The sequence below is a fragment of the Rhinolophus hipposideros genome (genome assembly GCF_964194185.1).
Source record: "Rhinolophus hipposideros genome assembly, chromosome: 5".
NCBI lineage: Eukaryota > Metazoa > Chordata > Mammalia > Chiroptera > Rhinolophidae > Rhinolophus > Rhinolophus hipposideros.
In genome coordinates, this window is record NC_138051.1 from 46,468,012 (window position 1) to 46,491,185 (window position 23,174).

Genomic DNA, 23,174 nt, shown 5'->3' on the forward strand with positions numbered 1-23,174 from the left:
ATATTCTTATTACTCTTCTAGACATGGGGAGGATATGAGGTTAATTAGAACATTCACAATTGACTGATCATGAAGTATTGAGAACTTACATTAGTGCAGTGAATTTTGGAAAGAAATTGCCAAGTAATTGGTAACGGGGCCAAATTTCCAAGCCTCTCATCTACAGGCTGAATGAGGAATTGCCGGAAGGTAACAAGTGGCACCAAGTGAGGAAGAGGAGTTGAAAATGGCTCTGCCCCATCTTCTGCTATGTTGTGCTCCCAGAACCTGCAGCTTGATGGTTTTTCAGCTGTGCACTTTGCTCTCTGCCTACAGATCAAGGTGGCAAGCTTGACGACCGTGTTTTCTTACATGCAGTCTAATATGTCATTACTAGTATGTAGTACTATGTAGTCTAACATTTGCCTTGATGAAGAGGTATTGAAAGACAGTACTTGAAACTTGTATAGACTCTCTTGGTCATGTAAGTTTTCTTCACCTTGCAAATGGGGCTGTATCAGGTCTTTAGTGGTTTGATTTTGATAACATCTTTCCCTCTCTCCTTGTTCATCTCAAGTGTTCGTTGAAATAATTCTACCTACTGACTATCTCTCCAGCTAAGAAGTGTCATAGCTGTAACAGCAAAGAGGTTACGTGGTGTAGATGCAATATTTGATATTCCTATCTTCACACCAGCTCACTACATAGTTTTCTACAGTGTTTGTCTTTGCTCCACTCTGTTCTATAGATCTTGTTTATTACGTATTTCTTTTTGTAACATGCATTTTAACATCTGAAATGGACTGCTGATAACATCCAAACCCTGCTGCAACTCGAGGTTTTCTTGGAAATTTTCTACCTTAAAGAATTGTCTGGTTTGCCTCTCAGATATTTCTATATTTTTCAGAGATCAATACACATGAATTAGGTTTGTTTTTGAGGATTGAAGTCTGTTTGATTTTTTTCCCCTTTTCAGTAAACACAAGAAACTTGTTCTTCATTAATAAGGACTAAAATTAGAGTCAGGGACGTACTTAGATAAGTATAAAAATGTGTGTGGGAAACTGATACTTAGTCCTCCTGGTTTTTATTTCCCAGCCAGCCCCCAGCCAACAGCTGGACAAACTCTTAGGCACATCATCGAGTGTCTGGCCTCAGCCATCACAGGCTAGTCACAGGAGCCAGCAGTCAGAATAGCGTGAGAACAGAGCACCTGTAGCCTGGCCAGTGGGCTAGGGCCATCTGTCGGCTTTTCATTTCTCCGTGAAACAGTCAATTCAAGCTGAACAAAGGTAGTTGCCTTCCTACTTGCTTCAGAAGAGAGGATAAAATTAATAGACCAAAAATCTAACTTAAACAGAGGAACTTAACTGTGAGAGTATCAAAACCAGTAATGCGTAAATGCAAATCCTGTAACTGTAAAAGCTAAATTGGCTTTCCACACCCCAAAAAAGATGGCCTGCCAGGGTCTCAGGACTATCCCATAACCCCACTGTGTGATAGGTGATGAAGCTGAGTACTCTCCGGGGTGTTTACTAAGTTCTCAGTACTGCGCAGCTCATTGTGCCTTTAACTGCCCAGCCGTGAGGTACAGATACCATTATTCTCCTGTTACAGAGAATGAGTTGAGGCTCCGAGAGCTTCACTTACTTGCCGAAGAGCACACTACAAAGAAGTGACAGCACCATGATTCACACTCTGTTGTCAGCTCAGAACCCGTGCTTTTTGTCCTCTTCTCCATTGGGCTTGGCCACCATGCTGAGGAGCCCTGACCTGGGGCTCTGAGCAGAGCGCCCTGCTGGCTGATGGGTGAGAGCGAAAGTAGCAGGATCCGCAAGTGGAAGGCTGTGCCCTGCTGTGGAGCACGGCCTCATGGTTCGCGGTCCCCAGTCCACGAGGAGGCTGGGGTGCATGCTCCGCTCTGTGCGTTGGCCTCTGCTCCATCGGGTGGGCTAGCGGGCTCACCTCCGGCAGCCACACTTTGTGGTAGCCAGCTGTGACCTCATCACAGTGCCAGGGTTTAAGAGTTTCATTACTTTGCATTTGTTGTTTTGTCAGAGTTCTGAGCTGGTTCATTTTACAGGCGACAAGGAAAATTTGGAGAGCAGTGGCAAGTCACCTATAAAAATGACAAAACTGTTTGTGGTATGTTCTTTCACAGACTAAGGAAATAAATCGTAGTGCCTAATCAGAAGGGCATGCACATAGTTACTGTTAGTACGTTCTAATCCCAGCTGCCTGAGGGCCATTTCAAAACTTAACACAAGAATTTATTGATCGTTTTTAATGGAGGTATAAACTTTTTTAATGAAAAAATGAGACAGGCACAAGGACTTGCAGGGGGTTGCTAAACACTTTTAGATTTCTAGCAGCACCGTGTAAGCACAGGGGAGCTTAGAACATGTCGCTCGCATTTTGAAGCTCCTCATTTCTCAACAGGTAAATGACAAGGATGAAGCAAGTGAAATTTCTTATGTTAATGGCCATGTGAACTGGAAACAGACATTTCATTGTTGTAATGTCTATAACTGAATTATACAGAAATTTGTCTGTAACAAGCATGTTAACCTTGTACAATCTAACAGATTTTTCCAACATAACTTTCTTTTATTTTTCCGATAGTTCGCAAGAGACGAGTTGAAGGAGACCACCAGTAAGTCGGCCAAGGTACAACCTTTGGAAGACTTCGAAAGGTCACCAAGGGCTTGTGTTGGTGATACCAGTTGTAAAACTTTCCTGGGTAGAAGGGAAAAGACTGGAAATCTTTCTTTTTCTAAACTACATGTATCTTTTTTCTAGTTTATTACAAGTTTCAAATTGTAAAATCAATAGTAGGGGATATTTTATATTTTAAAGTGTTTTTTCTACTTTCTGCTAAAATCAATTTTAATTGAGCTTAATTGAGTGGTTTATGTTGGGTCGTGGGTTAAGAAATACAATTATAAGAAAATGTAGGAAGTCATGGATAATAACACGAACATTTTAAGGACCAATCTTTCTTAAATCCTAACGGGCCATGGCTGATACCAGAACTGCTGTTGCACCTCTTAGGTACAAAGGCACTTCAAAGCTTTCCTTATTCTAGGACATGGAGACTTTTCCATGTTTTAGAAGACATGAGCTTGGGACGAATGCTTTGTGCTTCTATCAAGAAAGCCCAATGCCAGAATTTTAAAACAGATTGACTCAAAATCTCATCATCTGTTTTAGAAGTAAAAGCAGATCTCTAGGAGAGAAAATGGTCTGTGCATTTCAGGTTACTGCACTTGTCTGATGTGTTTTAAAAGGATAGTGACATCTAAATTCTTTACAGTTTTTTCATTTTCATAACGTGGGCATTATTAAATTTTTGTGAAAGCCCATAGTAAAAAGCATCTGAATAGGAAAGCTATTTTCTTTCCTGTAAAAGGCACACAGCCAACTCTTGGTTATTTAGGGTAAAACAGAAAAAGAAAGTTGTTGTTAAACACATGAATCAAAGATAGCAAACATGATGGAGGTTAAGTCTGAAGAGCACACAAAACGGTCATTTAACTGATGGTTACTGTAAATTAGAAACTGGCATGCATACAAATCAAGTGTTGCACAGTTTAGTGAGAAGTTTCTTTATGCAATGCAGAATTCTATAAATGGTATTTAATCACCACTCACTGCAAATTTTCAGACCTGTAAGGAAGACAGATCTTCTTCATAAACCTAATGTTTACTGTTTTCTTTCATCTTGTACTTTTTTGTCCATATTGTGTAAAAGCAGTTTCTCATAACAAAAGTTGTCTTCCTATTACTCAAAGTATGAAAGTGAACAGTTGAAGTCTAGTGTGCTGGGAAGACTGACTCCAGAACCACCAGTGTGATGGAGGATTTGGACCTGTATCCAGGCAGCCCCTGGAGCAGGAGGTGATCGAGGCATCACTGCTACCGAAGGCAGGCAGGGGCAAAGGAATCTGAGTAATCCTGGCCTCAAAAATGCAGGCCTGGCTGTGTCATTCACAGGGAGATTTTTCTAAAGGGAAGATCTCGTTTCAGAGTAGTGGAGAGGTCTGTTGTTATTTTTTGACATTGAATTACAAAATGTCTGCTCCTTTGGCTTGGGGTGGACAGTTTACCCAATGAGCTAGGCAGCTTCTTGTGTACTATGGTAATAAGCCTTCTTAACAAGATGTATTTGTTTCTTTGAATCCAGTGTTTTAAAGGGGCCAAAGATTGACTTTGCACTATTCCCTTTCAGATATAGGCTGCTGCTTTTTTTCTTTAACGAGTTTCTCTCTTCTCTTTCTCTCTCTTTCTCTCTCTCCCTCTCTCCTTCTCTCCCTCTCTCTCTATTCATATACAACTTTGGAAATGTACTTGATTTAAGAGACTGCACTGTTCCAGCAGGGTGGGGAGCCAGCATGGAGCAGTAGATCAGGCTACCATTCCACTTCCAGCACGGCTGCCTTGCTTGCCCTGTCCTGTAAGTTAGTACATCGATAAGTACGTTACCCCTTCCTTCTATAAGTTGTTTTTTTTGTTTTGTTTTGTTTTTAAACATAGGTAGGTAGAATTATATATCGTACTTATGGGTAATATCTTTTTCACTTATTATTTATCAAAGTATGAAGAAGTTGAGTGTTTTGCTTGTACCGTTCCAGTTCTGACTTACTAACAGTTCGTTACATAATTGAAGAAACGATTTCTTCATTAATAACTTTAAAGATGAACATTCCAAGTATTGAATGCAAAAAAATCTTTCAAGAATTGTAATTACAAGAGAGAAAACTGATGTTTACTTTGATCTTTAAAAATCTGGCACCTCTTTAAAAAAATCTGGCACCTCTTAAACTTTTAGTAACTTTCAGAATTTCTACATTGCTCTAAAATTTTGTAATAGATTACGGTTGAGTTTTAAAATCAAGTAGTCTTGATTTTTAACCCAAAGATATTCTAAGACCTTAAGTTTTGCAGTCTAACCAATTGAAACTTAATCTGGTTACTTAATCAAAGAATATTTACTTTTTTAAATTGCTGCTTTTTACAAGTTTGTAACTTCACATTTTATAAAATTTTACATTCATATTTGAAGTTCTAATTTTTCCAGTATGTCTACATGAAATTTATGTATTTTAAAAGTCAACTACTAATATTTATATTATTAAAATGGATTTTGGTGCTATATACTTGTAGCGAAAGCCTAGTAGAAGTCTAAAGTATAGGTGAAATACATTTTCTAAGGGTGCCTGTCATTTAAAAGACCAAATAAAACATTTTGTGCTTTTAAGAAAAAATAGACAGTTAGAGATTTCAAGAATTGTCTTGATCGTTAAATTGCAAATTCTTATTTGAATGAAATAACCCTCACATTTGCTTTATGGAATAGGTGCACTCTGGAAAAGTTACATGTAAATAGAACTTTGTAAATTGTTTTTCCATTGACAGTATCTGATGTATTTTCATTTTTAAAAAGGGATTCCATGGTATAAAAAAAATTAGAAAATGTTTTGATAAAATGTTAGTCATTTTCTATTGTACGTTATTATTAACCCTTGCAGCCATTAAAATAAGATGAAAAGATTCATGGGATTTCATAAAATCTTATAATTTTGGCTCTGTGTTCCCAGGGCTGCCTCACTTTCCCTTATAAAATCAGGAACCACCGCTACCTCCGAGCAGATCTGAGGAGCATGCTTTTTCTGGAGTCCATAGCACCTTCCATTCTCTGCAAGTTCAGTACTGTCCAACTTTGCTCCTTCTTACAATGCCACTTTATTAAAAAAAAAATTTTATAGTTTTATTGAGTTATAATTGACATATAACATTGTGTTAGTTTAAAGTATACAACATAATGATTTAGGATAGGAATATATTACAAAATGATCACACAGTAAGTTTAGATAACATCCATCACCTCACATAGGTAAAAAAATTTTTTCTTCCTGTGATAAGACTTTTTAAGATCTACTGCCTTAGCAACTTTGAAATATATAATACAGTATTGTTAACTAGTCACCATGCTGTACATTACATCCCCAGGATTTATTCCTTTTTTAACTGGAAGTTTGTATCTTTTGACCACCTTCGCCTATTTACCTCATCCTCACCCCCTGCCTCTGACAACTACCAGTCTGCTTTGTTTCTATGAGTTCAGTTTTTTAGATTCTCATATAAGTGAGATAAATATTTGTCTTTCTCTCACTTACCTGTCTTGGCATAATGCCGTCAAGGCCACTTCACTTTTGAATAGTATTAACCGAAGACATGGCATCCACGAGAACCGAAACACATGGGCATGCCAGAGCAACTCCTGTGCTGCCCTCCGACAGGGCCCTTTTTCAGATTTGTCTGCTTAAGAATTATTTTTTTTAATTGGCATACATATGCTTGCATACATACATTGCATAAAAACCTTTATGATTTCAAATAAATGCCCACTTTATATTTCGCAGTCTTTTGGATAAATTATATTTGGTTTTAGTTATATTTAAAAGCTTGAAAATTACCCTTGTAATCATGATTCTTTGTCACATAAAACAAGTGTTTAAATATATTTGTTAATAATAAAATATCCAAAGTGGTGTAGATGTTTCTTTGTTTTTTCAATTTTTATAAATATAAAAGCAGCAAGTTTTATAATACTGATGTTTAAATATTACAAAATATCATTAACCTGGTTCATCATAGCATAGTGAAGTTTCTTTTGAAGAATATGTACGATAGGCATTTAGAACTTACCACTTCACACTGGGATAAATAATTTTTAAAAAGTTTATCAAATATCCTGTAGACTTGGACTTTTGGAAAATCCTTTTAATTCAGATGTTCTAAAGTTCATTCCTTACATACACCTTTTCAAGAACAAGCTTATTAGGGGCCGGCCCAGTGGCTCAGGTGGTTGGAGCTCCATGCTCTTAATGCGGAAAGGCTGCTGATTCGATTCTCACATGGGCCAGTGGGCTCTCAACCACCAGGTTGCCGGTTCGACTCCCACAAGGGATGGTGGGCTGCGCCCCCTGCAACTAGCAACGGCAACTGGACCTGGAGCTGAGCTTCACCCTCCACAACTAAGACTGAAAGGACAACAACTTGGAAAAAATCCTGGAAGTACACACTGTTCCCCAGTACAGTCCTGATCTCCTTCCCCAATTTAAAAAAAAGAAATCTAAAAAAGAACAAGCTTATTAGTTTCCCTGAATTATTCTATCCTCTTGAGTTAAACGACATAAAATTGCCAGTACCTGAACATTTTTACCCATAAAAATGGGAATTTCATATCTATTGGTTCAATGTGATGCCATCAGTAGTAGGCCAGGCCTGTCCTGAAACTGAATTGTGTTCACAAATGTGAAGAAACAGGGTCCTATGATACGGTGCATTCTGGACCTGGTTAGGAGCCAATCTTGCTTAAAAAAAAAGGTAGAGATTATTTTTACAGCAAAGCAAAGACATCAATCACCTTATCCACCAACCAAAGAGAAAATCAGTGAAACGTGTAATGGGTTTAAGGAAACTTTTAGGGATAAGTTTCAATTAAGTTTAAAATGTTCACAGTTCTGAAACTTAGCGGAATAAGTTCACCTTGAGTCTTGAACGTTGGCTGCCTTCTGAGGATGGCTGTTGGGTTACATTCACTTCAAGGAAGAAATCCTCGGTGCCCTTCAGTAAGTTGGAAGCTCAGGCACTTGAGTTGTCAGGTAACTTGAGCTCCTGTGAGTCCAAGTGGAGGTGGTGCCAGGACCTGTGGCCGTGGGGCAACCGTGCCCTCACAGCCCAGTAGCACCCCGCTCTTTTAGGTGCCAAAAAACGTGGGTGGCCGACCACACATGGGTCCAAAATCGCCAAACATATTTTGTCCTTCAGATGTTAAGTTTTCCTGCGTGTCTGCAAAGGTTGAGGCCCTAGAAATCCCAGCCTGATTCCCGTGCCCCAGTCCTGTCTGCAGACGTTAGCAGAGCCTCGAGGCCAGCCCCTGTAAAGAATAGGTGACCTGAGTGACATCAACGTGATGGCAGAGTGAGGAAACTCGTTTCTCCCCTTAAATTTATACATTGGACAATTATTACTCAACAAAGGCTCATTTGCTCAACACACAAACACGCCTGAAAAATCCATGCATTGGGACATCTGGGCATATTGGAACGAGTAGGGGAGATAAGATGGGGTGGTGGAGGAAGGAAAAGGATGGTGGTGGCAGATGCAGTTCAGTGCCCACCGTGGCTCCAGCGAGTGCCGTAACAGTGGAGAAGTTGAGCTGCAGACCTCACACACTAGCCTGGTGCCTGAGGGGCAGAAGCAGTTTCCAAGAAAAGGCATCTCCTTTCACCCTTCGCATCTCAGCAGAGCCAGGTAGAGGCGGCTGAGAAGCTGTAAACGCTGGTGTCAAAGGCCATTGAGGGGTGGGGGACAGGGAGCCGTGAAATCACACATTTGCTTTTCCTGCCCCACACTCCCTGACAGAACCTGGTCAAGAAAGCTGAGATGCCCCAAGCAGCGCAGTGAAAAAAAGGACCGTACCTGTCAACCTGCTGAATTGTTGAGAGCAAAACAGGATCAAAACAAAACAGCACCTAAAATATGCAGGCAGAGAATCCCTCAAATACCATGAACAATCAAGGTAACTTTGGAACACAGAAAGAAAATGAAAAGTCTCCAGAAATCAAAGTCATGAAAGACAGTGATTTAAATGACAATTCAAGACTGCAGTTATGAAGAAAATCAACGCTACATAAGAAAACTAAGAAACGCAGTTCGTTGAGTTCAGGAATAAAATCAATAAACATAAGTACTTTTATTCATTGGAGAATGAAACTAAAATAGAACCAAATAGATTCTGAAGCATAAAGATATGCACCCCTGTGTTCATTGCGGCATTATTCACCAACAGCCAAGACATGGAAACAAACTGTCCGATGGATGACTGTATAAAGAAGGCGTATATATATGCAATGGAATACTCAGCATAAAAAAGATGACGTTGCCATTGGCAACAACATGGATGGATCCTGAGAGTATTGTGCTAAGTGAAATAAGTGAGAATGAAAAGGACAAGAACCATATGATTTCATCCATATGTGGAATATAAAATAAAAAGGCAACAAATGAGCAAAAAAACAAGCTAATAGATACAACAGAAGTAATTACCAGAGGGGAAAGGAGGTGGGGGGACGTTAAAGAGCTTAAAGGGGGTCAAATATATGGTGATGGAAGGAGATTAGACTTTGTTGAACACAAAATACATAGTATACAGATGTCGTATTAGATATATACCTGAAACTAGGTTATCAAGCAATTTATTTTTTTTTTGGGAAAAAAAAAACTATATACCTGACCTTACAATTAAATTGTGCTAGTATCTCTCAGTGTTCTGGATGAGTCTCTAACTTGCCTTTCAGGAGCTAGTGCCAACCATGAATCAGTTTACTACACAAACTTGAAATTACACTTTAAAAGTATAAAAGGGAGGGGGAAATATGTAAATCCAGGTTTTCTACATGATATCTAGTATTCAATTTTCAGAGGTAGAGAAATATAAACATTAAGTCATGAAGGATTTACATGGTCAAGTCCAAACACCACCGAGTTGGGAAAACTGACTTCAGAGAAGTAACTTGCCCAAGATTATACCAATGGTTTGTTCATTTAATAAATACTTCTTAGGTACCTATTACATTCCAGCAACTGCTCACAAAGTTAGAAGTTAAATCGAGTGTTGTGTTTCCCACCGCTCTTTAACCCTGTAGTAGCTGTAGATGTCAGGTGGATATTTTGGGTCTTTTTCCATAAGGTCATTCAGGTATCTGCTGAGCATTTTGGTTGTCTCAAAAATGCTGATTTTTTTTCACTTGGGTAGAAAAAGCTTTGGATAGCAGTCTGAAGTTCTTTTAGGCTCAGCTTCCATGTCTGTAAAACGGAATTAGCCCCTGCCCTTCAAGTGTTCTGAGAATTAGGATTAGTAAGGCCCGTGCAACACCTGGCAAAACACCCAGTGTCCAGTAAGCCCTGCCATGCTGTACCTGCTCTTCTAAGGTCACAGGGTGACCTTTTGGTCAGTGGAAAGTTAGTGCCATGCCAATGGAGACACAGAAGGACCCCGAACCCAGCAAGGCACGGCAGGGAGGGCATCCCGGAGGAGGCAATACTGGAGCTAACCCTAAGCTCAGCTCTGGGCTGACCGGGGGATGGGCTGGGGCAGAACAGCAGGAAGGCATAAAAACCTAAGACCCAGAGCAAACAGTTACAGAATAAACTTCTCATTTGGGAAAAATGGATTTGCTAAAGTCACATTTGCTTCTGAACTTTTTTTATTCACAACTAGGGTCATGCAAAAGCAACTCAATTCGTCATTTCAATTAAAACAAGTCATCAGTGCTTAAAGACAAACTGTTGAAAACAATACATACAACAAGTGCACACTTTATGCTTCTGTCGTCTTTCTCTTCACTCCCTGCTTTCCTGTTTCTGGAGGGTTCACCTGAAAAGATCAGAGATATAAGAGGTAAAAATTCAATATCAAAAGTTTCTGGACATTTTGTCTAAAGTAGTTCTGAGACAGGGGAGGCTAACCCTTCACATTAGAACTCGAGCCCCCCCATACTCCACCCCCAGGCGACTTGGGTGTGCACACTCTGTTTCTAGCAGGTCAGGCTGCCCCTGGGCAGCAGTCAGGGCCGGAGGGACACTCGTTTTCTATACTGACGAAGATTTCTATCATACTTGTAATACATTCCTCTGCTTCCTTAGTATTTTACTTTCTAAAATTCAGTAGTTTAAAGCTTGTTGATTTTTTAAAAAGACTGCTTGTGTTTTATATGCTTCTCCAGTATGCTTTTAAAGTTTTAAATATATATGTTTATAGAAACATGAAAACCTCCCTTATACAAGTGACCAATGTTTAGTTGAACATTCCTGTTACTGCAATGTTTACTCCTGTTACTGCAATGTTTACTCCTGTCTCGAGAACCTAGAGAGGGGAACATGTTAAGTGTTCAGAAAACACTGGAGGAATTATTATGGCTTATGGGCAGTCATTTATTCACTTGTATAGTTGAAACGTGACATTTCTTTGCAATTGTGATCTTATAAGTGGAAAAGGAATTAATGGGAAAAAATTTTAATAACATGGAAATGGAATAACCCTCCATCACTATTATACCCGGACACCCAGTTACCACAGTGAACGTGGTAGGCGCCTGGAACAACATGAGCTATTCCTGGTTCTCCAGTCCAGACTTAATGTGTCGAGGGCCCCAGCATCTTTCTCACAGGCCTTTCCATCTACCTGGCATGCCCACCCTGGCCGGGGTGTCCTGCCAGCTAACACTCTTTCTTCAACACCCAGTGAGAGGTCTCCTCTGAGCAGCCTTCCAACACCCATCCAAGCAGAGGTGTCAGACTCCCCTGGGCCACTCCTAGTCCTGTCACTGCACTTGGCGTCACTGAGCTTCAGTGAAGTGTGTAGACATCTGCTGTGCTCAGACATCTGCTGTGCTCCTGAGCTGTAAGCTGTATTCCAGGAGCTGGGGTCTAGAGTAAACCCCTGGAATTGAATAACGTTGGTTTTACCTCATCACTGGTGAGTTGCTTTGCTCTCGGTAATCTTTGAGACTTATTTTCTTCTGATTCTTCATCAGTATCTGATGAATAGATTCTGGCCTGTTCCTCTGAAAAGCAAAGGAACTATATACATAAGACTGAACTTCCAAGATGAAGACCCATTCCTGAATTTTCCTTCTGCTGATTACTTCCCATTGTACATTTTCCCTTGAGGAGCCAACAAGTTTAAGTTTTGATGAGAAGGTAGATGGAACTTTCAGACATGCTGAAACGACTTAAATCTGAGAGCTTTTGTTCTCAGATTGATCACTTGTAAATAACCAAGAGGCTTTAAGTGCACATTTTTAAAAACTACAAAGTTTAATCATTGGATCCTTAATTATACAAGTAGGCAAACTGCCTACTACACAAATTTTCTTTCCTCCAGAAGGGCACAAATTATTTAATTGATTTTCTTTATTTTGGGGGAGACTTATTTTTCCAGCTAAGCCTTTCTGTGGGAAAGTGGTCCTAACAAAACAACAATGAAACCCGTTTGTACCGTTGTCCTAAGTAAGTAACAGCAGGCTGGGGAGTAACAGCAGGCTGGGGAGCAGACGCAGACCCCGTGGCCCTGAGATGACAGCCTACTTCCAACCCGACTCACCTCCCAGTTCCCCTCGGTACTGGTTTTTAATGGCTTCATCGTCAATGCTGGGGTCCTGGTGGGGGGCCCTTGGCCCCTGCTGGTTCTGCTTGTTCCGCAAACAGGCTATCATCTTCTGGTGAGTTGACCTCAAACATTTGTGTTCTTTCTGTAAAGAAGCAAATGATTTAACTTAACTACCTTAGTGCCCTCTTGTTTCCATTCACCCCAAGACACACACCCGACTTGCCCAGGCTCCACCAAGCTACCACAGTGCCCACATACTCCTGTCTGGGCCCCTCAACCCAGAGGGCTCCCCACTGCTCCTGACAGGATGGGAAGGTATTGGTAGGGGAGGGTCCCTGAGCCCCAAAGTAGAGCCTTCATCCCCTTCCATCCCTGCACTCCACATGTTGGGGTTCACAAGGGGGGGCCAGTGTGGAATGAATCAGGAATGTCCTATTGAACATTTCAGGACAGGTTGAACCTTCCTATTTCACTTCCTATCTGGCTAACAGAATTTTGTGGTATCTGTCAAATGCTACATTTTTTACATTACCAGTTTTCCTCTGAAATTCCATAGATTGCAGAGAACACCTGAGTGTCTGGTTTCCTATATCTCACCAGGCCACTGTCATTACTACAGTTAACCACACACTTAGAAGGTTAAGCTGGCTTCCTGATAACTACCAAAAATAAACTGGCTGTGGCAATAAATGGTGAACTGATACTCTGGAAAATACAGCTCTTAATACCTAAAAACTCCCAGGATAAAGTGTAGCCAACATACCTTACTCTTTTCGGTGCATTGGCATTCAGGATCACAACCAGCAATCGGTAAGATTCTAATCTGTGTCCCTGAGCATCTATTCGCAAGTGGCAGGGTCATCTTTCTGTATGTGGCACAGTCTATAGAGTGAGGTCTGCCGGGAAATGGACAAAAACATCTGAGGCGATCATACAGCATGAACAGTATGAAGCACAGACACTTCCCCTTGAGCAGAGCATGGCGGTGGGGCCATAGGTCCTGGGGTTTCTGAACCTCCCTCACTCTGGTTCCCCAGGAAGTCCCTTCCCCTACCCCACCTCCCGGGAAAAGCTCATGGGTGAAATGAGAGTGGAAAGGAAGGAGGAGAGGCGATGTCAAGTGCTTTTACAAAGAAAACCCCTGACTATAATCACAGAGGGAAGAAATATGAAATCTGAGTTCTGTGAGGGAGACACAGAGGCTAGAAGGCACAATTGAAGAATTGAAGGTGAGTTCATGTGAATAAAATTGGAAGGAAGGTCAAAGCAAGGAGGCGGGTCACAGTGAGGGCGGCAGCTCATGACAGCTCATGGCCAATAACAGAACAGAAGGCTTTGGTGCAGAAAGCAATGCAATGCTGACTAAAGGAAGCCAGATTTCAAGTACATCGGAAGAAAGGATGCGCCTTCAGAGAGTCTGAAGAAGAGCATGGCTGCAGCGAGATAGGACGTAAGGAGTGAAAGTGTGCTGGGCAGTCAAATATCCTGATATGGAGCATGGGGCACAATGAAAACAGCACACTGGAGAATTCCTTGTCTTTTAGGAGGCTATTCTAGAAGAGATCATTAAGAGGTTGGGTTTGAGCGACATTTCTTGTGTCAGGTCTCTGCACTACATAATGTTCTATTACTACTCGACCTAATTGATACAACATCCCTCTGAGGTGAATGGATTACCTCTATTTTATACATAAGGAAACTAAAACTTAGTGAGATTGAGATGCTTCCTTAAGCTTGCACAGACAGAGTGAAACGTGACGTCAGAGCTGTCCGTTACAATCTTTAAAACAGAGCAACAGATTTATCAAGTATAATTTACATACCATCAAACACACTCATTTTAATACACAATTAAACGAGTGTTTACAAAGTTGCGCAACCATTCTGATTTGAGGGCTTTATCATGACCTCTTAAGAAAAACTGCGCACTGTTACAGTCTTTCACGTGCCCCGCTTCTTAAGTACAAATTCCCGGAGGACAGCAGGGCCGTGTCCTTCGGAGGGGAGATGTGAGGGGGCGCAGACTGTGCAGCACCCAGAGGAGGGGCCACAGCACTGAGCACGTGTCAGCCGAGGGTCACACCACCTAGCTCTTCCCTTTCCTCTACTGCATGCACACAGCCCCCAGGCTCATGGTCAGCTAACTTCCCGTTTAAGGAAAAGGACAGCTAACCAGCAGAGCAGCCCAGACAAGCCTTCCATAACAGACCTCTTACACGGAGCGCTGATCAAGGTGAATCAATACACCGCTCTTCTGGTTTACATAGCAGTCTCCTGGCGGTTTGGTAGCACGAACTGGCTTCCTGAGAAACGGCAACTCACAGTAGAGTGCTAACTCCTATCGGATCCTTGGTGAAATGCACCTCAGAATTACATCATCAGGGCTGAGTGAGGCTTTAGGCACAACCTCTCAACCTTGTTGCTCTTTAACTGCAAATAGCAATCCATCCACAATGAATAGTTACCTAAAGGTAAGTTTGGATTTAAAGATGGCTTGTCCCTGGAGACCAGTGTCTTCTCTAACAAACAGTTGGACATAGTTGCCCTTTACTGGGCCTTTGTAGACATCGAACACTTCAGTGCCTATGTGCAGAGAAAGGCTGGAAAGGAGAAATAGCTCAGTTAGTAGGGTGGCTAGTGGACCCCTCCTCCAGCTTCCATTCTACTCTTAGCTTGCCTTAAAATGCTGTGGAACTGCAGGGCCTTGTCCTTTTACTGAATTCCGAAGAAAAACAAAGATACCATAAATTACTATCTCCTTTCAAAGCAAAAGATGGTAAAATCCATCCTCCTTTCAACTTGAAATGTAGTTTTTGCCATTTCCCCAATCTCTACCACTTGATTAGTAAAACAGAAACAATTTTTCTAAAATATCAGTGTATAATGTCTAATCATTCACATATGAGAGGTAACATTAGGCTTCACCTCAATACGTAGATACCATGAATTTAATCACATCTTGGTCCATTTCTAGAGTCTCCCACCAGCACAGCAATATGATCACAACCCTATTTATTTCTCTCAGCTTTCCCAGGTAATGTCAGAGGCCTAGAGTTTGTTCACTGTGTAATGAAAGATGACCCGAAAATCACGTCCCACACAGAACTTCACTCATCCCTGGCCTCCCTCTGGGTATTCCAACTCTCTTCGGGCATTTTGTGCTCACCTTCCATCTGACCACTTGACTATCCGAGCATTGCTTTCTTTAATTTCATTTCCTTCTTCATCCCGCCGTATCCTCCATCGTATAGTATTTTCTACCTGGTTCAAAATACAAAGGCATTAGAAAACCAGTGAGATAAACTGCATGTTCTGTTTTTCTCAAGTGACTTATAATCATGTACCAAGAATTCATAGGTAGTAATAGAATAAGCTTCTAAATAAATAAATAGCTGATGAAGCCACACTGAAACCCTCCTGCTACAAATACCTAGAAATACTCCTTAAACTCACCACACATTTTGATTAAATCTTTTCTGAGCCCCAGATCATAGCGGTGGAAGCAGAAGCTAAATGGGATGAAGCATGGAGGTGTTACCAGACACAGCAAGAGTTCCAAAGGGCAGAGGATAAGGCTTTGGGTCCACATGAGGTAGGAGTTAAAACAGACCTCTGCCTCCTGCAGGGCCCATGTGAAGGGCTACCAACCCAATGAAATAGGGACTGAAAAGTGCCCATTCACTTAATAAGACAAGGAAGCTCTGGGCATTACATTAAAAACATTTTTTAAAGACTATAAACAAGTGAGTAACAACAAATTAAAACCTGACACTTGTGTTTTGCCCTGTTTTTCAGTTCAAATTTACCCTACCTATAAGGGAACTCCAGATCACAAAAGGGGCATACAAATGGATCCTGCCCACTGCTACCCCTGGGGCCCCTGGCAGAAGTGCATAGGAAACCCTGTTAAAGAAGACTACATCCCTGTGAGAACAATGGTTGTGCTTTGCCATCCCAGGCCATCTCTAGAGGAACCACCTAATGACAAGGCCTCTTTCTGTGCATAGTCTGAATTTCCATAAAGAGCCTGAGATATTCCTGTTATGGGAAGTTGCTAGGATCTATGCCCTATAAAATGTGCAGGCAGTTCCATTACAAAACTACATTATTATCCTGAAGGAAGTGGCTAACAATTTGCAAAGATTTTTATCTTTTGTTAAAAAATTACAACGGCAAATAAAAGATTAGAAAAGTGACAATTCTACAGGAGTTAAACAAAAAAGTTATGTACCTTCTACCCTACAAATATTCTGAAAAGACATTTAATTCCTTGTTCTAAACAGTTATTTGTTGATTGAACAGTACACATAAAAGATCATTACACAAACTCAAATTATAATTCCTGCATTTTACCTTATAAAAGGAAAAACTTTTTTTAAAAAAAGGAATAAAATGGAATGGTACCTTTAATTTTAACCTGGTTCTATCTTCCTCGTCAAGCAGTTTCTCATTTTCAAATTCATCTTCATAATACTGGGGATCAAAAGGTCTAAAAATTGTTTTTTAATGTCATATTAGCCATATTTAGTAATGAATACGGTTAATACTATAAAATAATAATCTTTACAACATGTACCAATATGCTTTTAAAAATCACAGTACACAAATCCCTTCATGTAAAAACTTCAAAGAAATATGCAAATTACTGTATTTTCTTGAAATTTTGTTTTAAAACCTATCACATGAAATAAAATCCAAATGTGACTAAAAATTCAGGCTTCTTTGTTCGATAAAATAGGTCTTCTAAAGTATAGGTGACACATGACCTTTCTATATTTTTTAAGAAAAGTGTGTTTAATTGCACAAGAGCTTGTATTTGTGCGTCTCTGTCAATAATACCAATCAACACTTTTTCGTTGTCCAAAATCACTGTCTTTTATAGATTCATGATGGCTTTTGCACTGAACATTTGTGATTTCTCTAGCAAACTTTCTCACTCTCATTTTCCAGTTTTTTAGCTTCACACCAACAAAAAATACTTCAACTGTGATGTCTGTTTAATTATTAAAAAGTGCTAAAATGCTAGAGGAATTATTAGCATTAAAACTCTCTCACACCGATAATTCATCATATTTCTATCAAAGCATATCTTAAACTTATTTTTTCAGAGTTACATGAGAAATCTCCCATCTTTGTCATAGCCAACTCGTGATAAATAAGAAAAAATATTTTCATTCTATATATTTTTATTTAGTATCTTGAAAAAAAGAAAACTTTAATAAGCCCTCTTACTTGGGTTCTATGATGAGAAATTTGGGTAGCTTAACAAAGTACAATTCATTTCCTAAATCAGAGTTGATACTGGGAATTTCTACTTCTAGTCTGGTTTCAGAAATTGGCTTTTCCCCCTGCTGGTCGTGAGGCAATCCACATTCATCCTAAAAGAAGAATCAGAATGCGAGAGCTTGAAATAACATTCGAAATGCTCTAGATTTCCTCTGCACTACGCACATGGGGGTTTGACAGAAAGTAAATTTAAACAACAACTTTAGGGATAAAGCAGTTAGCAACACTTCCCTAAAATGTCATCCTCTTCACCCAGCATAAAACAAGGAAGGAAGGGAGGGAGGGAGGGAGGGAGGGAGGGAGGGAGGGAGGGAGGGAGGGAGGGAGGGAAGGAAGGAAGGAAGGAAGGAAGGAAGGAAGGAAGGAAGGAAGGGAGAGAGAAGGAGGGAGGGAAGGAGGGAGGAAGGAAGGAAAGGAAGCAAACCCACCATGGGAATCGAGCTGTTAGCCTACATTACCTGGAAAAAAAAGTCTATTTTGCTGACATAATTAGTTTGCATAAGATATTTAGCAATAGAAGTGTGAAATTATACAACCCCTCAAGGCTAAGTAACTATTAACACCAGAGAAGAATATCAAATAGCACAAACTTCTTGGCACAGGTTTGAATAACTTTTAAATCAAAGGTTTTCAAACTTTAAGTCCTCACAGTCTGGCCCCTAGTTTGACATCAACCTCATTCTGAGCAGTTCTTTCCATGCCCTCTAATATCTAGAAATTCTCCACAGAGCTAAGAAAGCCACCCATTCGTCAGATGTTTCAGACTGCTACTGAGCTATCCATGTGCTCTCTCCCCATGTGAGGCAGACCTATCAGCCTCTGCCATGTTTTCCTTAGCTGTGAACAATGGGACCAGTTGAGATTAGTGACTGTACTTACAACAGGCTGTCCTGGAATAGGTGGTTGATTGTCATCATCACTCTGTGAAGAAATGTCATCTATGTCTCCAAACAGATCCATGGTTCCACTATAATCTTCAACGTCTGGGGAAAATGCACAGTATTAATTTCTCTGAAAAGTTCTTCACATAGTTCTTAGCCTATCACTTCAACATAGTCCCAAGATCCATCATCAAATTTCCACAAAACTAACCTCAAACTGACTCCCTGAGCCTGGCCCTCAGAAGCCTGACAAGAGCATGTATGAAGGAAGGTGACAAAGTTGATTGGTAGAAGGCGAAGTTCCGGTGACAGCCAGCTTTCAAGATGGTTTCCAATGATCCTTTTCCCTGGTATTCTTGCCCTTGTGTGGTCCCCTCAGCATTGCATTCTGGTTGGACTATGTGATCAACAGAATAAACCTCACTTCTCAGGCTAGTCCACGACATTGTGGCTTTTCTGACTCGCTCTTTCTCCTGGTCACTTGCACTGGAGAAAGCCAGCTGCCATGATGTGAAGACACTCAAACTGCTATGGAGATGCCTACGTGCTGAGAAACTGAGGCCTCCTGCCATGAGTCATGTGAGCAAGCCATCTTGGAAACAGATCCTTCAGCCCCAGGCAAGCCATTAAATGATCCAGCCTCGGCCAATGTCTTGATTGCAGCCTTGGGAGAGACCCTGAGCCAGAACCAGCATGCTAAGTCATCTGACCTCAGAAACTGCAAGATACAGCAAATGTTTGTTGTTAGCTGGCCCTCTCAGGGGATGTAGTTGGAGAAGGTAAGGGTTAGTATGCAGGTTGTCTCCCTCAGCCTTTGCATTCCCTCCACATAATGCCAGGGAAACGTTGGCATCTCAACTTTATTATATGGAGGCAACCATCGAGTTTATTTTAGATAACCAACCAAGCATGTGAGGTCTGACAATTAAGTTTGTGAACTCATCCTAGAAAAAGTGCTACATACCTCACTGCTGAATATCACTATGGTCACCTTCGAAGTATTTCCCTTGGGAGACTATGCACTGATGCCAGCGCCTAGTCCACCCTTCAAAGCAATTTTGGAACTCATTTTCTGGAATGGCCATCAGCTGTCATCGTATTATTCTTGGTGTCTTGAATGTAATCCAAATGTCTTCCTTTCAATATTTCCTTTATCTTCAAGTAAAGAAAGAAGTCACTGGGGGCCAGATCAGGTGAGTAAGGAGGGTGTTCCAATACAGTTATTTGTTTACTGGCTAAAACTCCCTCACAGACAGTGCTGTGTGAGCTGGTGCATTGTCGTGAATCAAGAGCTAAGAATTATTGGTGAGAAGTTCAGGTCATTTTTCACGCAGCCTTTTCAGCACTTCCAAATGGTAAACTTGGTTCACTGTTTGTCCAATTGGTACAAATTCATAATGAATAATCCCTCTGATATCGAAAAAGATTAGCAACATTATTTTGACCCTTGATTTGGACTGACAGAACTTTTTTGGTCATGGAGAATTGGCTGCCTTCCATTGTGCACTTTGATGCTTTGTTTCGGGGTCGTATTGGTACACCCATGTTTCATCACCAGTGATAACACGCCCAAAACATCTTCTTGCCTCTCCAAAAGGTCTTGGCAAACTTCAACTCTCCTTTGCATTTGTTCATCGGTGAGCCCCGTTAGGACCATTTTTGCATACACCTTCCTCATGTCAAGATTTTTAGTTAAGATTTTCCTGTTTCTCTATCGAGTTTACTTGGTCTGCTATGCTTTTCACAGTCAGACGACAATTTTGACGCACAATTCGACAAATTTTTGCAATGTTTTCATCAGTTCTGCTCATTACTGGCCACCCTGACCTCTCTTCATCAGTGACGCGTTCTCTCCCCTCAGAAAAACGTTACCCATTTGTACACTGCCAGTTTTCTTCATGGCGTTATCCCCATAAACTTGGACTAACATGTCCCTGATTTCAATTCCACTCTTGCCAAGTTTAACAAGAAATTTAATGTTTGTTTGTTGCTATAATTCAAGCTCAGACATTCTCGCAAAGGCACACAAAAACATGCAACAATCATGAACGCCACCCAGCAAGACTCCACCACACATCAACACAAACACAGCTGTGAGACACTGATATACCAAGGTTATGAAGCCTTACCGAGCTGTTTGTCCAGGGCTGCCACTGTAAGCGCACGGTGGCAACTTCGCAAACCTTGCAGACCTCATAGAGCCATGCCCAGCTATATGTGCTAACATATTTGGCCCAAACTAGTGTTATAGTCTGTCCTTCATCTCACAGCCTTATAATCCACTCCCACACATTTTCCCCAGGCTTCTGCCTATATTTGTTAGCAAAATCTTGTAATTCTTTTGGTGTATAAGTGTGGGGACAGAGTCCCAGAGAGCAGTTTCCAGGCTCTCGTTCTCGGGTGGTGAATGACCATCAACTGTGATTGGTTGGCCATCAGCTGTGACCAGTTAGCCAATTGGCTACTGATGTAACTGAGGGGCTGCGTTGATTGGTTGGTTGGTTGGTTGGCAGGCAGATAAGTGAATGGCAGACTGCGGATCGTATGGTTACTACTGCGTGTGTCTCCAACCCAGCCACCAGAGAGAATATAGTGGTATGACTCCGCCATCTATGGCTCCGTGGGTGTTCCTTTTTGGCCTCACCATATCCTGCGTTCTTATGTGGGGAGCAGGAGCTGAGACCCTGCAGGCCGCCTCGCACGACAATAAGGTATTTCTTCTCTAGTCAGTTTGTGCTTTCTTTACCAGAGTATGACGAGACCTATCACTAAGAGTGATGGGTCTACAGGTAAAAAGTAAGTCTTGAGAACCTGCCCCAAGATGATATTACAGCATTTTTCAAATAAGACTAGTTTCTTCAGACATAGGGAGGAAGCGAACTGCTTCGGCAGGCTCAGAGCAACTAGGAAATTGGAATTCTTTCAGCTTATGAGTCCAAACAGATTTCCCTATGCCTAGTTTCTTTCTACTTTTTTTTTTAATTGGGGAATATTGGGGAACAGTGTGTTTCTCCAGGTCCCATCAGTTCTAAGTCGTTGTCCTTCAGTCTAGTTGTGGAGGGCGCAGCTCAGCTCCAAGTCCAGTCGCCGTTTTCAATCTTTAGTTGCAGGGGGCGCAGCCCACCATCCCATATGGGAATTGAACCGGCAACCTTGTTGTTGAGAGCTGGCGCTCTAACGGAGTCATCCAGCCACCCCCCATTATGCCTAGTTTCTTTCTCAAACAAATGCCCTTTCACATGAAAGACTCGAAGAGGCTGTGATGTGACAATTCCACAGCTACACAATTAAATGTTGTTTGATTTTCAGTTACGTTATCCCTCTGACTACAGGACATGAGATTCTTTTAGGGCTGTCCCGAAAGCTCAGATTCTCTGACCATGACTTGAGCTGAACATTTAAAAGAACTAAGCTTGTTACTTTTTTTCTGTGAGTGCTCCAGGGAACTCAGAAGTATCCATTCCACACTGCAGCCTTATGAGCCCTCAACCACAGGGGGTAATCGGATTCAGCATGACGTCACTGCACACCTCAGTGCACACCGCGGGTTACCGGCATCCCCTTTCCATTGGTGAGGAGCTCAGGCCTGCATTTAACCCCAAACCAATCTACATATCTCACCTTTGAGGATTTTTTTTCCTGCACGACCCAGTCAGGTCCTAGTTGGGCAGCAGGAAACATACCAGTTGTCTACACAGACACAATATAAAAACTGTAATTAGGTTACAAAAAGTATAAAAACAAAAGTCCAAGGGGGTCACAGAAGTAGCAAACTCAGAGAGTAACTTCCACTCCTAGAGATCAGGGAAAAAGAGGTGGAATTATTAAACGTAAAAACTTACAGAAAGGAATCTCTTGGAGCTAAAACTCATACCTGAGGAATATCCAGCTGGTATGGATGGGGGGGAAAACGAGGAAGCTGACTCTCCAAGTGTTGGTAAAACTGCAAATTGGGTTGAGCTGTAGAGGGGAGGAACTGCCTTCTCGCTGGGGTGAAGAAGTGTTGGTTGGCCCCCTTAGAAAAACTGCAAGTCAACAGGAAGCCCCTAGAAAGTTTAATAAACAAACAGGAAGGAGTAAGCTTTTGTTTGTTATCCAAGCTTCCAGTCTTCCTGTAGCGCCCCCTAACAGGGGGCAGCTGGCAAAGCTGAAATGTGGCCCCAGCATTGCGAGGCTTGGTATAGAAGGGTGGGTTTGGACAGAAGACAAGAGCTTAATTACTGAAACCCAAGCGCCCACAAACGATATTGCCTTGGAGAGTCAGTGTGAAGGCTCTTAAAAGCCACACGTAGGAGTTTCACCATGGTAAGCCAAGAAATAGCAAGGGACTGAAGGTTTCATGGCACAATGGTGATTCAGAACCTCCTTCGCCATGCTGCTTTTCTTTTTCTATAACCAGGCTTCCGGGTAAGCCTCCTACAGCCACCACTCCGAGACTGTACGAACAGCATTAGGAAAGAAGTGGGGTAGAGTTCATTCATAAGAGGAAGATTAGAGTATGTAGAAGAGCATCACAGAAAAGACAAGTAAGTGGTGGGCTTAAACCATATCCTCAAATTCTTTGCCATTCCTTCCATCAAGGAGTCAAATTTCCCTCTCTTTGAATATGGGCTCACATTAGTGGCACATTTTTAATAAGCAGAACACAGTGGATTTTGATCTGACTTTTGATTCTGGTCACAAAAGGTAATAAAAAGAAAAGGTAATACAGCTTTCACCTGGCTCACTCATTTGGGGTGCTCACCTTTCGAACTCAGCCACCATGTTGTGAGAAAGCAGGGCCAGGAACAGCTGTGATGAGTGAGATACTCACTGTGTGTGAAAAAATAAGGGGTGCAAAATCTCAGTGA

The 23,174-nt window shown here is 41.4% G+C and overlaps 2 protein-coding genes across 9 annotated transcripts in view; one reads left to right on the plus strand and one right to left on the minus strand.

Moving 5' to 3' along the window:
• Window positions 1–6,534, plus strand: part of TMOD3 (tropomodulin 3) — a 65,067-nt gene extending 58,533 nt beyond the window's left edge. The window contains exons 10-12 of one of the 7 annotated variants that reach the window (XR_013993408.1): window positions 2,602–2,646; window positions 4,357–4,432; window positions 5,577–6,533. Coding sequence is in view for 3 of the 7 variants with exons in the window: in XM_081049371.1 (XP_080905497.1) it covers window positions 2,602–2,632; window positions 4,337–4,382 (77 nt within the window). In the remaining 4 variants the exon portion in view is untranslated. Of the gene's footprint in view, window positions 1–2,601; window positions 2,764–4,336 lie in introns of all 7 variants that reach the window. The other 6 variants (XR_013993409.1, XR_013993410.1, XR_013993411.1 and 3 more) reach the window with 6 other exon arrangements.
• On the minus strand, window positions 5,704–23,161 carry LOC308498073 (RNA polymerase-associated protein LEO1-like). 2 transcript variants are annotated; one of them, XM_081049374.1, is made up of 12 exons: window positions 23,069–23,161; window positions 22,199–22,370; window positions 18,323–18,426; window positions 17,390–17,535; window positions 16,562–16,646; window positions 15,324–15,418; window positions 14,623–14,757; window positions 12,921–13,053; window positions 12,152–12,299; window positions 11,515–11,612; window positions 10,353–10,423; window positions 5,704–7,921 (listed from the first exon to the last, which is right to left on the minus strand). In XM_081049374.1, the coding sequence occupies exons 3-11, from the start codon at window positions 18,401–18,403 to the stop codon at window positions 10,367–10,369; spliced, it is 978 nt and encodes a 325-aa protein (XP_080905500.1). In that variant the 5' UTR covers window positions 18,404–18,426; window positions 22,199–22,370; window positions 23,069–23,161; the 3' UTR covers window positions 5,704–7,921; window positions 10,353–10,366. The 2 variants fall into 2 exon arrangements, with proteins under 2 accessions (XP_080905500.1, XP_080905501.1); XM_081049375.1 differs by lacking the exon at window positions 5,704–7,921 and having other exon boundaries at window positions 10,240–10,423.
• Between the last annotated feature and the right edge of the window lie 13 nt (window positions 23,162–23,174).

Coding starts and splice junctions, on each gene's coding strand:
- LOC308498073 (XM_081049374.1), bottom strand. CDS start 18,403: ATGGATCTGTTTGGAGACATAGATGACATTTCTTCACAGAGTGATGAT. Junction 13,054..14,622: donor AAATCCAAACTTACCTTTAG/GTAACTATTCAT, acceptor ATTTCCCGGCAG/ACCTCACTCTATAGACTGTG. Junction 10,424..11,514: donor AGCAACTCACCAGTGATGAG/GTAAAACCAACG, acceptor TGATCTTTTCAG/GTGAACCCTCCAGAAACAGG.